The following is a 14,438-nucleotide window of genomic DNA, read 5'->3' as shown; positions in this document are numbered from 1 at the left end:
GTTTCTGTGACCCTAGATTGGGAACCTCTGTGTGACTGATTTAAATAGTAAGGGGTTACAAGGAGGCCATTCGTTCTGGCTTGAGATTTCAAGACTTTTGTGACTTAGGAAGTTTTTAGGATACAGCTAATCTGCTAGTTGTTCCAAACGACAAAAACATAACTGAAGTATCCAAGAATTTTAGTTTTCAACATCTTCACAGAGCATGCCTCAAGGCATAAGGTTTTCATGTGTTTTACATCTGCTTAGGAGCAATATAAAAATGTCTTTGTAATCTGACCCACTGTTCTTTTATATTTGTTGAAAAAATCATATATATTTAAAATAAGGGTCTTATTATCAATATTGGCAATGAGTGATATATTTTAAAATACATTCCATGCCTTTCAGTAAGTTTTGAGGGCTAGAATGTATGTGCTTATTCTTTAAAAAAAAATCCCGAGTAGTCATCTATTTAAGAAAAATTTTTGAGTAGAAAAATACATGAAGCCTTTCCGGTTTGTTGTTGGGCTGTTAGCTGGCTGTGAAATCACAGGGTCGGTGCCTCATTGAAGAGCAGATTATAGCTAAGGCCTATGTATAGCTGTTACTGGTATTTTCATAACTTTTTTGTATTCACAAAAGTAGTACTTGCTCATAGTAGGAAATTTAGAAAAAATAAAAACCATAAAGAAAAAAATGTAATTCATAAGCTTATCATTTAAAATGATTATGAATGCCGGGCGTGGTGGCGCACGCTTGTAATCCCCGCGCTTGGGAGGCAGAGACAGGAGGATCGCGCAGGTTCGAAGCCAGCCCCGCGTGCTGGCTTAGGAGACCCTGTTTCCAAATAAAAATGCAAAAATAGGTCTGGGAGTGTAGCCCGGAGGTAGAAGGGCTTCCAGGAACCCCAGTACCACCAAAAAATAAATAAATAAATAAAAAAAATAAAATAAAATGATTATGAACATTTTAGTTGATTGAACCAAGAGACATTCTACTTCTAAGCTACATTTAATTAATTAATAATGTATTTTTGTATTTATTTTTTAGAAACAGGGTCTCACTAGATTGATGAGAGTCTCACTACGTTGCTGAGGCTGTCCTTGAATCTATGATCCTCCTGGCTCAGCCTTCCAAATGCTGGGATTACTGGCATGTATCACACTTTTTAGACCTTGCTTATTTCTTTTTTTTTTATTTTTAATTTATTTTATTGGTGCACTGTATTCATACATCATAGTGGAATACAAACTTTTGTAGACATACACGTACACATCACCCAGTCAACCCGCACCCAATCCCCACCCCATTCCCTCCCCACCCCTCCTTCCCATGCTTGGCTTAGTGGTTGACATCTAGTATTATAGCAAATTATCCAAAATTAAAAATGATAATCTCACGTAACAGTTTCATTTGTCTGATACCAAGCTTTTGATGACTTAAAGATAACATTTCAATATTTCCTTTTACTTTCTTTCTTACCAGAGAATATTTTTTTCTATTTTTTTTTAGGTGAAACTATCATATATTTATTTTTCAGAAAAAATCTATCCTAATATGGAATATGGACTCTAGGCACCCAAAACGATCTTGAAAAAGAACAAAGCTAGAAGATATATATTTTCTGATTTCAAACCATATAAAGCTACAATAATTGAAACAGTGTAGTACTATTCTAAAGGCAGATCTATAAACCATTGGAGTTAAATAAAAGCCTAGAGCTAAATTCTTCCCTATATTGTCAAGTTATTTTTGACAAGGTTTCCACGAACATTTGGTGGTGGTAATAAAAATCTTTTAACTAAATATTGTTAAAAAATAATAATTACATGGAAAAGAATACAATTGGACCCTTACCTAATCCCATATACAAATATTAACTCAAAATAGATAATAGACCTAAATATAAATCTTAAGACTATAAACTTTTAGGAGAAAATCTGGGTCATTAAACCTCACAACATTGAAATTGGCAGTGATTTCTTGGTTATGATTTCAATGGCACAGGCAACAGAGGAGTATACAAACTCCCTAAAAAAAAAAAAATTGTATATCCAAAGACAATGTAAACAGAGTTAACAGTTACTAATAGAATGGGATAAAATATTTCCAATTGCTATATCTGAAGGTATATTAATATTCCAACTAGAAATCCTAAAAATTAACAACAATAAAGGCAAACAATACCCTTTTGAGATAGGTAAAAGACTAACATAAATAATGAATCTCCACAGATAACCAATCTTAATTGTCTGTTGGATGGAAAATCTTGTTTCTCAAGTTCTGGAGTGTGTTACCTATTTCTTCTTTGTAGTTAATCTCTTTGAGTATTTTCTCTAGTGCTGGTTTTGAAGACATACATTCCTTCAGTTTCTGTTTGTCATGGAAGCTTCTTATTTCTCCATCTAATTTGATAGAAAGTTTTGCTGGGTAGGAAATTTTTGGCTGGAAGTTGTTTTCTTTCAGAGTTTGGAATATGTTACTCCAAGCCCTTCTGGCTCTCATGACTTGGTTTGGGAAGTCTGGAGTGATTCTAATTGGCTTGCCTCTGAATGTCACTTGGCCCTTTGCTTTTGTTGCCTTTAAGATTCTCTGCTTGGCTTCCACATTGGTCATTTTGACAATTATGTGGCGTGGGGATCCTCTTCTCCGATCCTGTCTAAAGGGAGTTCTATAAGTTTCCTGGACCTTTGTATCAACCTCTTGCTCTATGTTTGGAAAATTTTCTGCTATTACTTCCTTGAAGAGATTGTTGATCCCTTTGGTTTCACTTTCTTTTCCCTCCTCTATTCCAATAATTCTTAGGTTAGCTCTCTTAAAATGGGCCCATATTTCTTCAATATCAGATTCCTGCTGTTGGATATTTTTTTCTAGATTAGAAACTATGATTTCATTTTTGGATTGCTTATCTTCTAAGAGCGAGATTCTGTTCTCCATGTGTTCTAATCGGTTGTTTGTGCTTTGAATTGAGGCCTTTACTTCATTAATTGCATCCTTTATCTCTTTTTGGCTCTCTCTGAGTTCTTTTCGAAGCACCTCTATTATTTCTACAGTTATTTTCCTGATTTGATCTTCTAGAAATCTCTGATTTTCTGTTTTATCGGGTTCTGATGTTGTGGGGTTGTGGGCATTAATTGCTCCAATATTATTCCTCTTTCCCATGATTTCGGATGTTTGTGCCTTCTCTGGGTTCTTCCCTTGGGTCACTATGACTTCCCTTAAGGTGTTCTGGATCTCGAGCCAGTAGTATCTCAGACCCCACTACTCCTTTACTGGGTTTTATCACAGAGTCTCCGACCCAGAGAGTCGATAGAGGCTGCTTTAGACTGTGGGGGGTGCCAGGTTGCACGTTCTCCTATGGTGTGATATCTCGGCCACCGCCCCTTCCCCACTGGGTCAAGTCCCAGGGATTTCTCCTCTGTGGCCCGCAATTTGACTCACTGTTCTTGAGTACACAGATGTAGCTGTACTGGCCTTGCTGAATTCGCTGCTGCTGCTGCCGGTAGCAATATGGCGCCGCTGCTACACCCTCGGCTGTGGGGCTGGCGTTTTTCTTTTTGATTTTGATTTCTACTCTGAATCCCTGCAGCATGTGCTGAGCTCGGCCACTGGAAGCTGTAGATGCTCTCTGCGCGGAGAAATCTCGCCTAGCTGTTCCTCAGTGGCTCACCTCGGCTTGCTGTGGCCGTCTGGTGAATTCGCCGCTGCCGCCGGCAGTATGGCGCTGCTGCCACGTCCTTGGGCGCAAGGCCGGTGTATCTCCTCTGTGGCTCTGTTCTCAGTCCGCTTTCTCTCTGGAGCCTGGTGATTTTTTGTTTCACTGGTGATGGTGTTTTCTGGCTATGAAAGGCTCTGATTTTTTGGTAATGGATATTTGTTGTTAGCGGAGCTCTTAAGCCCCGCTTTTCTCGGTCGCCATCTTCCCGGAAGTCAACCTTGCTTATTTCTCAATGCTATACCTTGATTATTTTCTCTCATGTAAAAATATTCTTTGAAGATAATATCTTAATGGTGTGTGATATTCTAGCATGTGATTGTAGTATAGCTTAGTTAATCATTACACTATTGGGGTTAAAGACTTCTATTTTTTTTAAATATATATGATACTGGTGTGAATACTTTTTGCAGATAATGTGTGTGTGTGTGTGTGTGTGTGTGTGTGTGTGTGTGTGTGTGTGTTACTGGGGGTGGAACCCAGGGGCTTTTCTACCTCTGAGCTATACTCCCAGACCTATTTTCTATTTTATTTGAAAACAGGGTCTCACTAAGTTGCTGAGAGCCTCACTCAGTAGCTGAGGCTGGCTTTGAACCTGTGCGATCCTCCTGTCTCAGCCTCCCAAGCGCTGGGATTACAAGCGTGCGCCACCATGCCCGACTTGCAGATACATTTTACATCCACATCTCTGATTACTCTTTGGGGGTTAATCCTTAGGAACAGATTTGAAAAATCAGAGGGTATCAATTCTTGATACCTCTGTCATATTATTTTTCAGAAAACTTAACAACAATTTGTCTTTCCAGTAAGAGTACAAAAATACCTGCCTGGTGTCAAAATGTGATAACTTTTCCGATCTTAGACAATTTGTTAGATAAACACTTGAGATTTGATATTATCACATGTATCCGTGTGTCTCATCTCTTCTCACACTTTCCAGGTATTTTTTTTAACCTCCCTTGGGAGTGTTTTGTAAGTGTTATTTCTTTGCTGAGGATCTAAGTAATTCGTGGAACACTGGTAATAGTAAAAGAGGTAAAGCATGAGGAAACCTTCAACAAAACAATCTTTCACTTAACAAAATGGATTTCTCAGTGAAGCTTTCTCCAGTTTGAATCAGGCCGTCGCAGTCCATGCGATCCGCGGTGCTGTGTGATTGAACACCACATCCATTAGTCCATTAACCAAGTCACAACCTTTTCCCAGGCAGCACTTGCCTTTCTCAGAGCAGAGTGGCAGCTTCCTTCCAATGCTGGTCTGATGCTCCTTCAGAAGGGAGACCTTTCTCGTTGTCCTAACATCTAAGCATCTTGGAAGGACAGATGTTTATCCAGCAGGCCAGGCAGCGCCGCTGTCCCTCGCTGCAGACTCAAGTGTGATCCAGCTTGAACACTTCCCCCATTGGCAGCAACTCCAGTCCCTCCCGTCCCTGCACTGCCCCCCTTGAAACTACGTGGATCTCAGCAGAGACTGTTTATTCTGATAAAAATGAGTAAATAACAGGTGCAAAAGAATGTAAAACACTTGAGCAAGTGAGATGGAGTTGGCCAGGCATAACCCCGAGCATGACGTGCCATGGCTAACCATCCTGTTCAGCGTGTTTCAGAAGGTTGAGCAACAGAGCACACCCAGGAGGGCTCGTTCTCAACTTTCCCTGAGAAGTGACCTCGCCTGCAGCACCTCTGCATAACAGTCACGCTGCTGGAATGAGATTTCCTTCTCTTTTCTTGGAACTCAGCTGAGGTGGGCGCGAGCCTGCAGTCCCTCTATCAGGGATGGTCGATGTAGCGGCCTGGAATTTCCAGTATTGGGCAATGATAGCAACAACGATGAAAAAGCTCATCTCTTGGAAGTTTTGCAAAGTCAGGATGGAGTTTGGACCAAGATTTCTCTATGACTTCTCATGCTAGGACAGGCAAGTGGAAGTTTTTGCTGGTTATCTTGGCACCTGATAGACTCCTTTTGGCTGCATTCCAGTTAATATTTGGCTTCTAGCTGTTGATTCTTTTTTTTTTTTTTTTTTGGTGGTACTGAGGATGGAATCCAGGGGCCTTCTACCTCCAGACTACACTCCCCAGACCTATTTTATATTTTATTTGGAAACGGGGTCTCTTAAGCCAGATGAGGCTGGCTTCAAACCTGCGCGATCCTCCTGTCTCCGCCTCCCAAGCGCGGGGATTACAAGCGTGGGGATTACAAGTGTGCGCCACCGTGCCTGGCTCTAGCTGTTGACTCTATGCAGCTCCTGGTGTATCTCATCTCTTGCCGATAAGATGGGGCCACCCATCTCTTCCCCATTCCTTTTCCCTTCCTTCCTTCGTTCTTTCCTTCCTGGGGATTGAACCCAGGAACACTTTACCTCTGCGCTACACATCCAGCCCTATTTTATATTTTGGTTTTGAAACAGGGTCTTGCTGAGTTGCTAAGGGTCTCTAAATTGCTGAGATTGGCTGTGAACCTGCAATCCTCCTATCTCAGCCTCCCTAGTACTGAGATAACGGGTGTGTGCTACCACGCCCAGCACAGTATAATCTATTGTGTACAAATAAGGTGTCTGTTTTGTGAGGGAATTGCTTGAATCTCTCAAGTATTTAAAAATTTTTCTTATTTTACACATGCCCTAAAAACTACCAAGACACCTAAGATCCTTCTGAGCACAGCTTGCGGTCTTCCTAGTCTAGACATTTGGATCTGGAGGGAAATCTAAACATTGAAAACTGTGGGTTAAAGAGCACCAAGTCACCAGAGAATCCTATCATTACTTGACATTCCCTTCATTTTCTGATGTTTCTTTTACAAACTCACATACAAATGCACCGTTACGAACCTGGAGCAAGGGAGCCAACGTAACTAGGTGCCCGTGTTTGTGCCGTGGTGCAACTTCTCGAGGGATTGCAGACCTCGTGCTCCCTGGATGTCCCCTCCTCCTCACTGACACGCCATCAGTGCCATCTCCCTACCCTTCGTTCACTCCGGCCCACCTTTGCTGTTGTTTTTGTGGTACTGGGGGTGGAACTCAGGAGCGTTCTACTTCTGGGCTATCCCCCCAGCCCTATTTAATTTTTATTTTGAAGCAGGACCTTGCTAGGTTGATGGGGCTCTCACTACTTGCTCGGCTGTCCTCGGACCTGCAATCCTCCTGCCTTAGCCTCCCAAGTACAGGGATTCCAAGCATGCGCCACTACTCTCAGCTCTGGTGCACCTTTGGGTGAACTTTTAATCCTCTTTCCTCCACCCTTTCCGTCTCTCTGTAGACCTTTCTCGTTCTTTATTACAGCAGCCTCCCCACCGACTGTTTGCTCTCTTTATGATGAATCTGACCATGAATCTTCTGCATTTCAACAATCTTAGGAAGAAAAAGACGGTGATGGCTCCTCACACGTACTAAGCACTTCCCACGTGTGAGACGCTGTTGTAATTTTAGTCTTCTCAACAGCGTCCTTATAAGGCAAGCACTGCTGTTCTCCCCATTAGAAAGCTGCTCTTTGCCTCCGTAGTACCACTGATGTGAGCTCCCCAGAGTCATAGAGCTACAAACAGGGGAGCCAGGACCGGGCCGCAGTGGGAATGTCCGGCTCCTAGTGGTTCAAATCCATACTGAGCCCTTTTTACGTTTTAGTGTTCAAAATCCCATCTCCAGCCAGGTATGGTGATGTATGCCTGTAATCTCGGTACTTGGGGGTCTGAGACAGGAGGATCACAGGTTCACGGCCATCCTCAGCAACTTAGTGAGACCCTATTTCAAAATAAAAAATTAAATAGGGCTGGGGGTGAGCTCAGAGGTAGAATGCCCCTGGGTTCCATCCCCAGTGTCACAAACACACACAAACAAACAAGATCCCAGCTCCAGCTGGTCAATGGCCTTGGCTTATGGTTCTTTACCTGGAGTCCCCTCACCCTGATTGGTCCTCATCTCCCGGCCCCAGAGGTAACCCTCAGACCCCTCTCTGGCGGGGATGCCCAGAGAGACCCATACATACACATCACCTTGGATACTTGAACAGAACAGTGCAAATTCCCAGGCGAGACCAAGGTCCTAGCTTCCAGGCGGCCCTGGCTTGCACCAGGTCAGGGTCCAGGCTGCTGACTGTTGGGTTCCTGGTTTCTTGGCACACTCTGCCACGATTCTTTCTCTAGTTCTCTGTGCTCCATTCAAAGGGGACGGGGTCCGTGCCTTCTATTTCTCGTGCTTGACTCTGGCCAGGCAGGTAGCAGGCGTATCAGAGGGAGTTTGTTTTGTCCTTGGAAAGGCTGGTAGGAGGAACGCGATGCCCCAAACAAAAGGTTTGCAAAACCAAATTTCTCTTCCAGTCCACTTGGTCCTACAACGCACTGAGCGTGTCGGCCGTTGGTCCTAGCCCAGCCTTGCACTGAACACCAACCACTCAGACAGTAGCCTCAGACAGGGGCCAAAAGTGACTTGTGCATGGGATGACCAATTAGGACATCTCCTACCCGATCCCGGGTGCTGGGGGGGTTCGGGAGGTGTCCACACCGGGTCAAGAAGAAAAAGGCCTAGAATACTTAGCAAGCTGTGGCTGGCCAGCATCCAGTTTGTACTGTGTGGCAGATCCGACCAGTAATCATAGCAGAAGTAGGGAATTAAAAGAAGTAAGTGGAGAACTCCAAGTGTCTCCTAAGAGAGGAAAGAAGAGACCACCCACATTACAATGGCCGTGATCTCTGGGCCGCGTGTAACACGCGTTTGACCGGTGCTGGATACTAGTACTGGCGTGTCGTTTTCTTCTGATCCTTACAGTAACTCTGTGAGTAAGAAATGGCATTCGCATTTCATTCGTGAGTAGTCTGAAGTCAAGAGCGAGGAAGTCCCAGCAGAAAGGGTCCAGTGTCCTGCGAGCCAGCTGGGCCCTTCTCTTCCTCTCCCCTTGAACTCACACTCTAATGACCATTAGCAGACACTGTGACCCCTGGTTTTCTTTTCAGGCTGGATTCTCTTCCAGGAAGTTTCTTGGTCAGTCTTTCGCAGGGTGGATCATACCCTAATACCTCCACAGATGAGGGCCGGGGACATTACATGATCAGTAGTGCCTTCTGTGTTACAGCTCAAAGACATTGTCTCCCACACAGAGACCCCACCCACAATCCCCAGCGCAGGGGCCACTGTTGTGAGCTTTCAGGGGATACAAATAGAGGTCAAGAATGTGATGTTCCGTTCAAGAGAAGACTTAGCATCTTACTGCAGTTATATAGTAGCCAGCAACCATGGACGCTGAGAGGCATAAAGCCTAGAGATGCTAGCAGTGTGTTTAGGGTGTTTCCTATAACGTAAGAGTGCATCTAGTGTATCTATGCGTGTGTACGCTGGCACAGATGCACGCGCACATACCTCCACAGCATTTTGGGAGACTGTTCTTGAGGTTGAGGTTGTAAAGGTGATTTTAGCAGTAGCTTGATGGCTAGAAATAGAAAATTTAGTTTTTCTAACTACAGCATACTCTATTATTATTATTATTATTATTATTATTATTATTATTATTCAGTACTGGGGATGGAACCCAGGGACATTCTACCTCCAAGTTATACCCTCAGCCGTATTTTTTTATTCTTTATTTTTAAATTTTTATTTATGTACTTATTTATTTTTGCTGTACTGGGATGGAATCCAGGAGCATTCTACCTCCGAGCTTCACACCACATCCTATTTTTTAGTCTTTTTTTTTTTTGCATTTTTGAAACAGGGTCTCACTGAGTTGTGAAGGGCCTCACTAAGTAGTAGCTGAGGCTGTCCTCAAACCGCAATCCTCCTGTCTCAGCCTCCCAAATGCTGGGATTACAAGCGTGCGCCACCACGCCCAGCTTCTAACTACAATATTCTCTTTTAAATACCATCTTAGAACGGTGGTTCTCCAAGTGTGGTGACTGGATTGACCAGATCAGATGCCTTGGCATCACAGGAGCTTGCTAGAAATGCAAACTCTGGGGTCCCACCACAGAACAGCTGAATTAAAATGTGGGCATGGGACACCTCTCCTCTAGATGGTCCCCACGTGCTAGGGCCTCAGCTCCACTCGCCTGAAACCACTTTGACTCGTGACCATGATGTGTGGGGAGGAAGATGATCAGGACCAAGTGCTGGGCTCCGGCTTGCTCTCAGCTCAGCTTCCCCTGAGACTGAGAATGGCGGATGAGGAGAAATGGGCACATCTGGGCAGATGCTCTTGGACCAAAACAAGGTTTCTCGTTTATGGACAAAAGGCAAGATTGACTGATATCGCTTTCCAAGTATTAACAGTCTTTTCACCGACCTTTGATTTTTGTGTTTTTTTAAATACTGAAAATAGTTCTGTTACTACCAATCTTTTATAAAGTGTTCAATGGTGTATTTATTGTTTCTAATATCAAATAGAAATTAATATGGTCTTGGAATTTTAAAGTATCCCGTGTGACCTTTGGAAACATTTTGGAAGTTGCAAAATAAAGGTTAATTGTTGTAATACGGTGGCTAAGAGATAACTGTCAAGTTGATGCGAAGCTAATGAGATGGATTGATAGAAATAAATTGCCAGCTATAGATAATTAGATGAGTAAAAATTGGAGTGGATATACAAGATCCCTTTCTATGATCTTTGAGAATCTCTTACATGAAATATAAGAAGTTCTTTTGGACTCAAAATTGTTTCATTTTTATTTTTTGTTGTTCTTTGGTGCTGAAGTTTGAACCTAGGGGCATTCTACCTCTGAGCTATATCTCTAGTCTTTTACTGGAATATGCCACTGTGCCCAGCTTCCCAACTGTGTGTGTGTGTGTGTGTGTGTGTGTGTGTGTGTGTGTGTGTGTGTGTGTTACTGGAGACTGAACCCAGTAGCATTCTTCCCCAACTTTTTTAAAGAGACATTTTGACATTTGAGCTACCACAGGATTAGCAATATTAGAGTATGAGTAGACTTAAACTCTTTGTAGCTAGTTTATATTGAGTAATACTTTCAATTGCATATCTTGCTGGGAGATTTTATTTTCTCAGAAAGGAATTATAAAAGACACTATACCATGTGCAAGGAATTTTGGAACTTAGAGTCAGAAAACCTGAAATTTAATCTATACTTTTCTCAATTCTGTAACTTTGGGTTATTTCTTGACTTTCTGGGCATTCGTTTTGTTTAGTCTTTGTGTTTTCCTTTTATCTGTAAAATGACAGGTCCTGTTTTAGGTAACAATGTTTATTTTTACCTGTAGTAAAAGAAAGAAAAATATCTTTTATTCACACAGGAAAATGGCATATGAATAAGATATAAACTAAATTTTTTAGATTTTACTAATGTCAACAAATTTCATATGCCTCTTGGTGATGTTTCTTGAGATCTCTTAGAATCCGAGTGCATTTGGAAAATGAGGGCAGGTTAATAATTTTTAACTAATTATAGAGAAGATTATATTTAAAGTTAGAAGGTCAGTTTCTTTCTATTAAATAAATATTACCGGTGCTGGTTGGTAGAAACCTTTTTGAGTGTACTGACTCAGTATATGGGCATGTTAAAATGTTATTATTATAGTTTTATAGAATTAACATGAGTTGGGATATTAATATTTGCATTTTCATTTAGGTTTGACTATTTTCTTCTTTTAATTTTTGTAAACAAAGAGTACCATCTTATTAAATCTGAAATGTTTTCTTGCAGTGATCCCTACGTGAAACTCTCATTGTATGTAGCAGATGAGAATAGAGAACTTGCCTTGGTACAGACAAAAACAATTAAAAAGGTAGGTTCCTCATCTTTTATAAAATTTCATTTAACTCATATTTAACTCAATTAAATTATATATTTTGGCTTTGTCAAGGTTTATATTTTAAGGATAAGATGGTGATACAATATTTTTTAAATTTAAGCACCTGCCAGTGTTAAATCTAAAAATTATCCATAAACCAAAACTTTTCTGTATTAACTCAAGATATCAATAATAATAATAATAATAATAATGTATTATTAATAATAAATTAATTATTTATTATTAATTATTTATTATTAATAATAATGATTATTATTATTATTATCATCATCATCATCATCATTATTGGTGGTACTGAGGTTCCTGGAAACCCTTCTACCTCCGGGCTACACTCCCAGACCTTTTTTTTTTTTAATACTTTTTTATTTGGAAACAGGATCTCTTAAGCCAGCGTGGTTGGCTTCGAACCTACGCGATCCTTCTCTCTCTGCCTCCCAAGCGCAGGGATTACAAGCATGCCTTACCATGCCCGGACAATTCAGATTTTTATTTATTTTTATTTTTATTTATTTATTTATTTATTTGGTGGTACTGGGGTTTCTGGAAGCCCTTCTACCTGCGAGCTACGATCCCAGACCTCTTTTTTATTTTTGGAAACAGGGTCTCTTAAGCCAGCACGGCTGCCTTCGAACCTGTGCAATCGTCCTGTCTCTGCCTACCAAGCACTGGGGTTACAAGTGTGCACCACCACGCCCAGCCAATTCAGATTTTTAAACGAGCACAAAAATAGTATTCTTAAAATAAGTCTTATTGCAAGTGGTCATTTTTTTTCTTGCAAAGAATAAAGCAGAACAAGAATTTGTTCTTATCGATTTGCTATAGAGAAATTTAAGATACATTTATTGAAATGGAGTGGTTTGTAAAATTGCCACAAAAAGGAATGGTTTAGCTTAAAAAACTGTTATCAAAGAAAGTAAAATACTTTACTGCACAAAACACAGATTATATTGATAATAAAGCTATCCATGTATATGTTTTATTTTTCTAAGTTTTATGCACATTATTTCATTAAAAATTTGTTTCCATAGTTATACTTTCTTAATTTGTCTATATATATTTTACATAAAAAGCTCTCTATTTATGTATATATGTATGTATATATGTTGTATATATATTACCTCATTAAAATTTACTTCCATAGTAATGCTTTCTTAATTTATCTACCGCCATTTTTATGTACCTATATAAAATATATGTAACTACTTATATATAGGAGCTTTACTGAGGAGGCATGGTTTCTATCAAAAATATAATTTCTATGTGTGTTTTAGAATTTGTGGATTACTATTTTTTTTCCTTCCCTATCTTTGGGGAGTGGTTAGCTCTAATCTAATACTTCATTCAGTAGGTTTCCGGGGCAGCACGATGCTTTAAAAGTATTATAATTTTCCTGCTGCTAGGCAGACATCCTAGATCGATAGCCAGGTCATTCTATGGAGGGAACAGTGGTGAACGCTCCCTCCACCTGCCACTGCGACTGGCATTGAGATCTGTTTTGCAAACAGAAGCCAGTGTTTTGATTAGTGGGAAGATGCCTACAAAGGACGGAGTCCATTGTTCCCGGTGTTAGGCGCCGTGGCTGGTTCTGTTACCGTGGACGGGGGCACCTTGCAGGGAAGGCAGCTGGGTCCTGGTCACCTGCGGGACTCGGAGCCAAGGACCCAAGCCAGCGACTGGGGACGTTGCAATGTGTGTCATTTCCAGGGGAGGTCTCGCCCCCTCCGTTCTCACGGTGGAGGGTGTAGCTCCCTCCTCTCGGCAGCCAGCCTCCTGGTTAGTATGTCTGTGCTGTGCTCAGATCTGCCCTCCTCATCCTGTCTCCGTGTGGCCCTGTGACTGGTCGGTCCTTTGTTTTGTGCTCTTGTATTGTCCTTGCGTCCCTGCCTGCTTGTGCCCCAAGCAGAAGGCTCCCGCCTGATGCTGCCACCCAGGGCAGGGCGGCCTTCTGTTCCCTCTCTACCCCATTGCCATCCGGGCTCCATTCAAATCCCAAAGTATGAGACCTCATTATTTAGAATCGGATCCACCCTGGCTTTGTGGGCGGCGAAAATGCTGATATTTGAAAATGCCAGTTCAGTGTTGGATGGGTTCTGTGCTTTGTGTTTTTATGGTGTACTGTGCTGATTTTTTTTTCCTTTCTCCCTGTTAAAGGGAATAGGTTGGTGAAGGCAAATATTATTTTGATTAAAAAATTTTTAAAAATCCCTGTAGCTGAGGATGAGATGGTGGTCTTCAACCTCAAATTTTGACACCTAATTTTTAAGAGATATGTTTATACAAGTATTCTGCACATGCAAACACATAAACACACACATATAAATGTTCCATCATAGAACATTTTAGTTTTGAAGGATGTTGGGTAGTGTATCTTTGTTCATACTGAAGACAAATGTATTCTTACCATGTTCTTGTGCGATGTATATTTAAATAGATTGATAGAAAGGTGGGTGGGCAGATGGATAAATAGGAAGACTGAAGGTTAAGTAGACAAATCTTTTTTAAACTGGTAATTTGAGGGATAAAAACAAAAGCAACAGCTTCCTTGTGGTTATAACTTGCAGTATGTGTGTGTCATAAAATCTGATCATCAATATGGTTCTTTACAAGATAGTCTTCAAAATCTTTATATAAATTTACATAAATAACGAATGCTTCGAGCCTTCTCCCACCTATTTCCTTGCTCTCCAAAAGAGATTTGTAGCAGGTAGAGGGAAGTCGACAATGTGCATTTCCTTCCTGATAAAGTAAGCATATTAATGCTAATTTCTTGAAAGAAATTTTTGTTATTTTTAGGTTGATGGCTTTTTGTAAGTCTGCAGTATATTTCCATTTAGTGATAGCATGCAATTTATGGTTTTATATCTCTGATTCATCTGTTTCATAAGTATACTGTCTCCCCATCTATTTTGGTTTGTAGAACCAAGTCTCAAATAATTGCCTCAATGCTACTTTTATTACCATTTAGAACGTCTTTATTATCAAGAGAAATGTTCA

The 14,438-nt window shown here is 41.0% G+C and overlaps 1 protein-coding gene across 3 annotated transcripts in view; it reads left to right on the top strand.

The window, feature by feature from the left end:
• NEDD4L (NEDD4 like E3 ubiquitin protein ligase) overlaps positions 1 to 14,438 on the top strand; it is a gene marked incomplete at both ends in the record, with an annotated part of 377,821 nt that overhangs the window by 199,998 nt on the left and 163,385 nt on the right. For all 3 annotated transcript variants that reach the window (XM_080714805.1, XM_080714804.1, XM_080714803.1), the window contains one exon: positions 11,336 to 11,417. In XM_080714805.1, the coding sequence (XP_080570931.1) occupies positions 11,336 to 11,417 (82 nt within the window). The remainder of the gene's footprint in view (positions 1 to 11,335; positions 11,418 to 14,438) is intronic.

Source organism: Muscardinus avellanarius (assembly GCF_963383645.1).
Source record: "Muscardinus avellanarius genome assembly, chromosome: 17".
Lineage (NCBI taxonomy): Eukaryota > Metazoa > Chordata > Mammalia > Rodentia > Gliridae > Muscardinus > Muscardinus avellanarius.
This window is presented reverse-complemented; position numbering and strand designations above follow the sequence as displayed.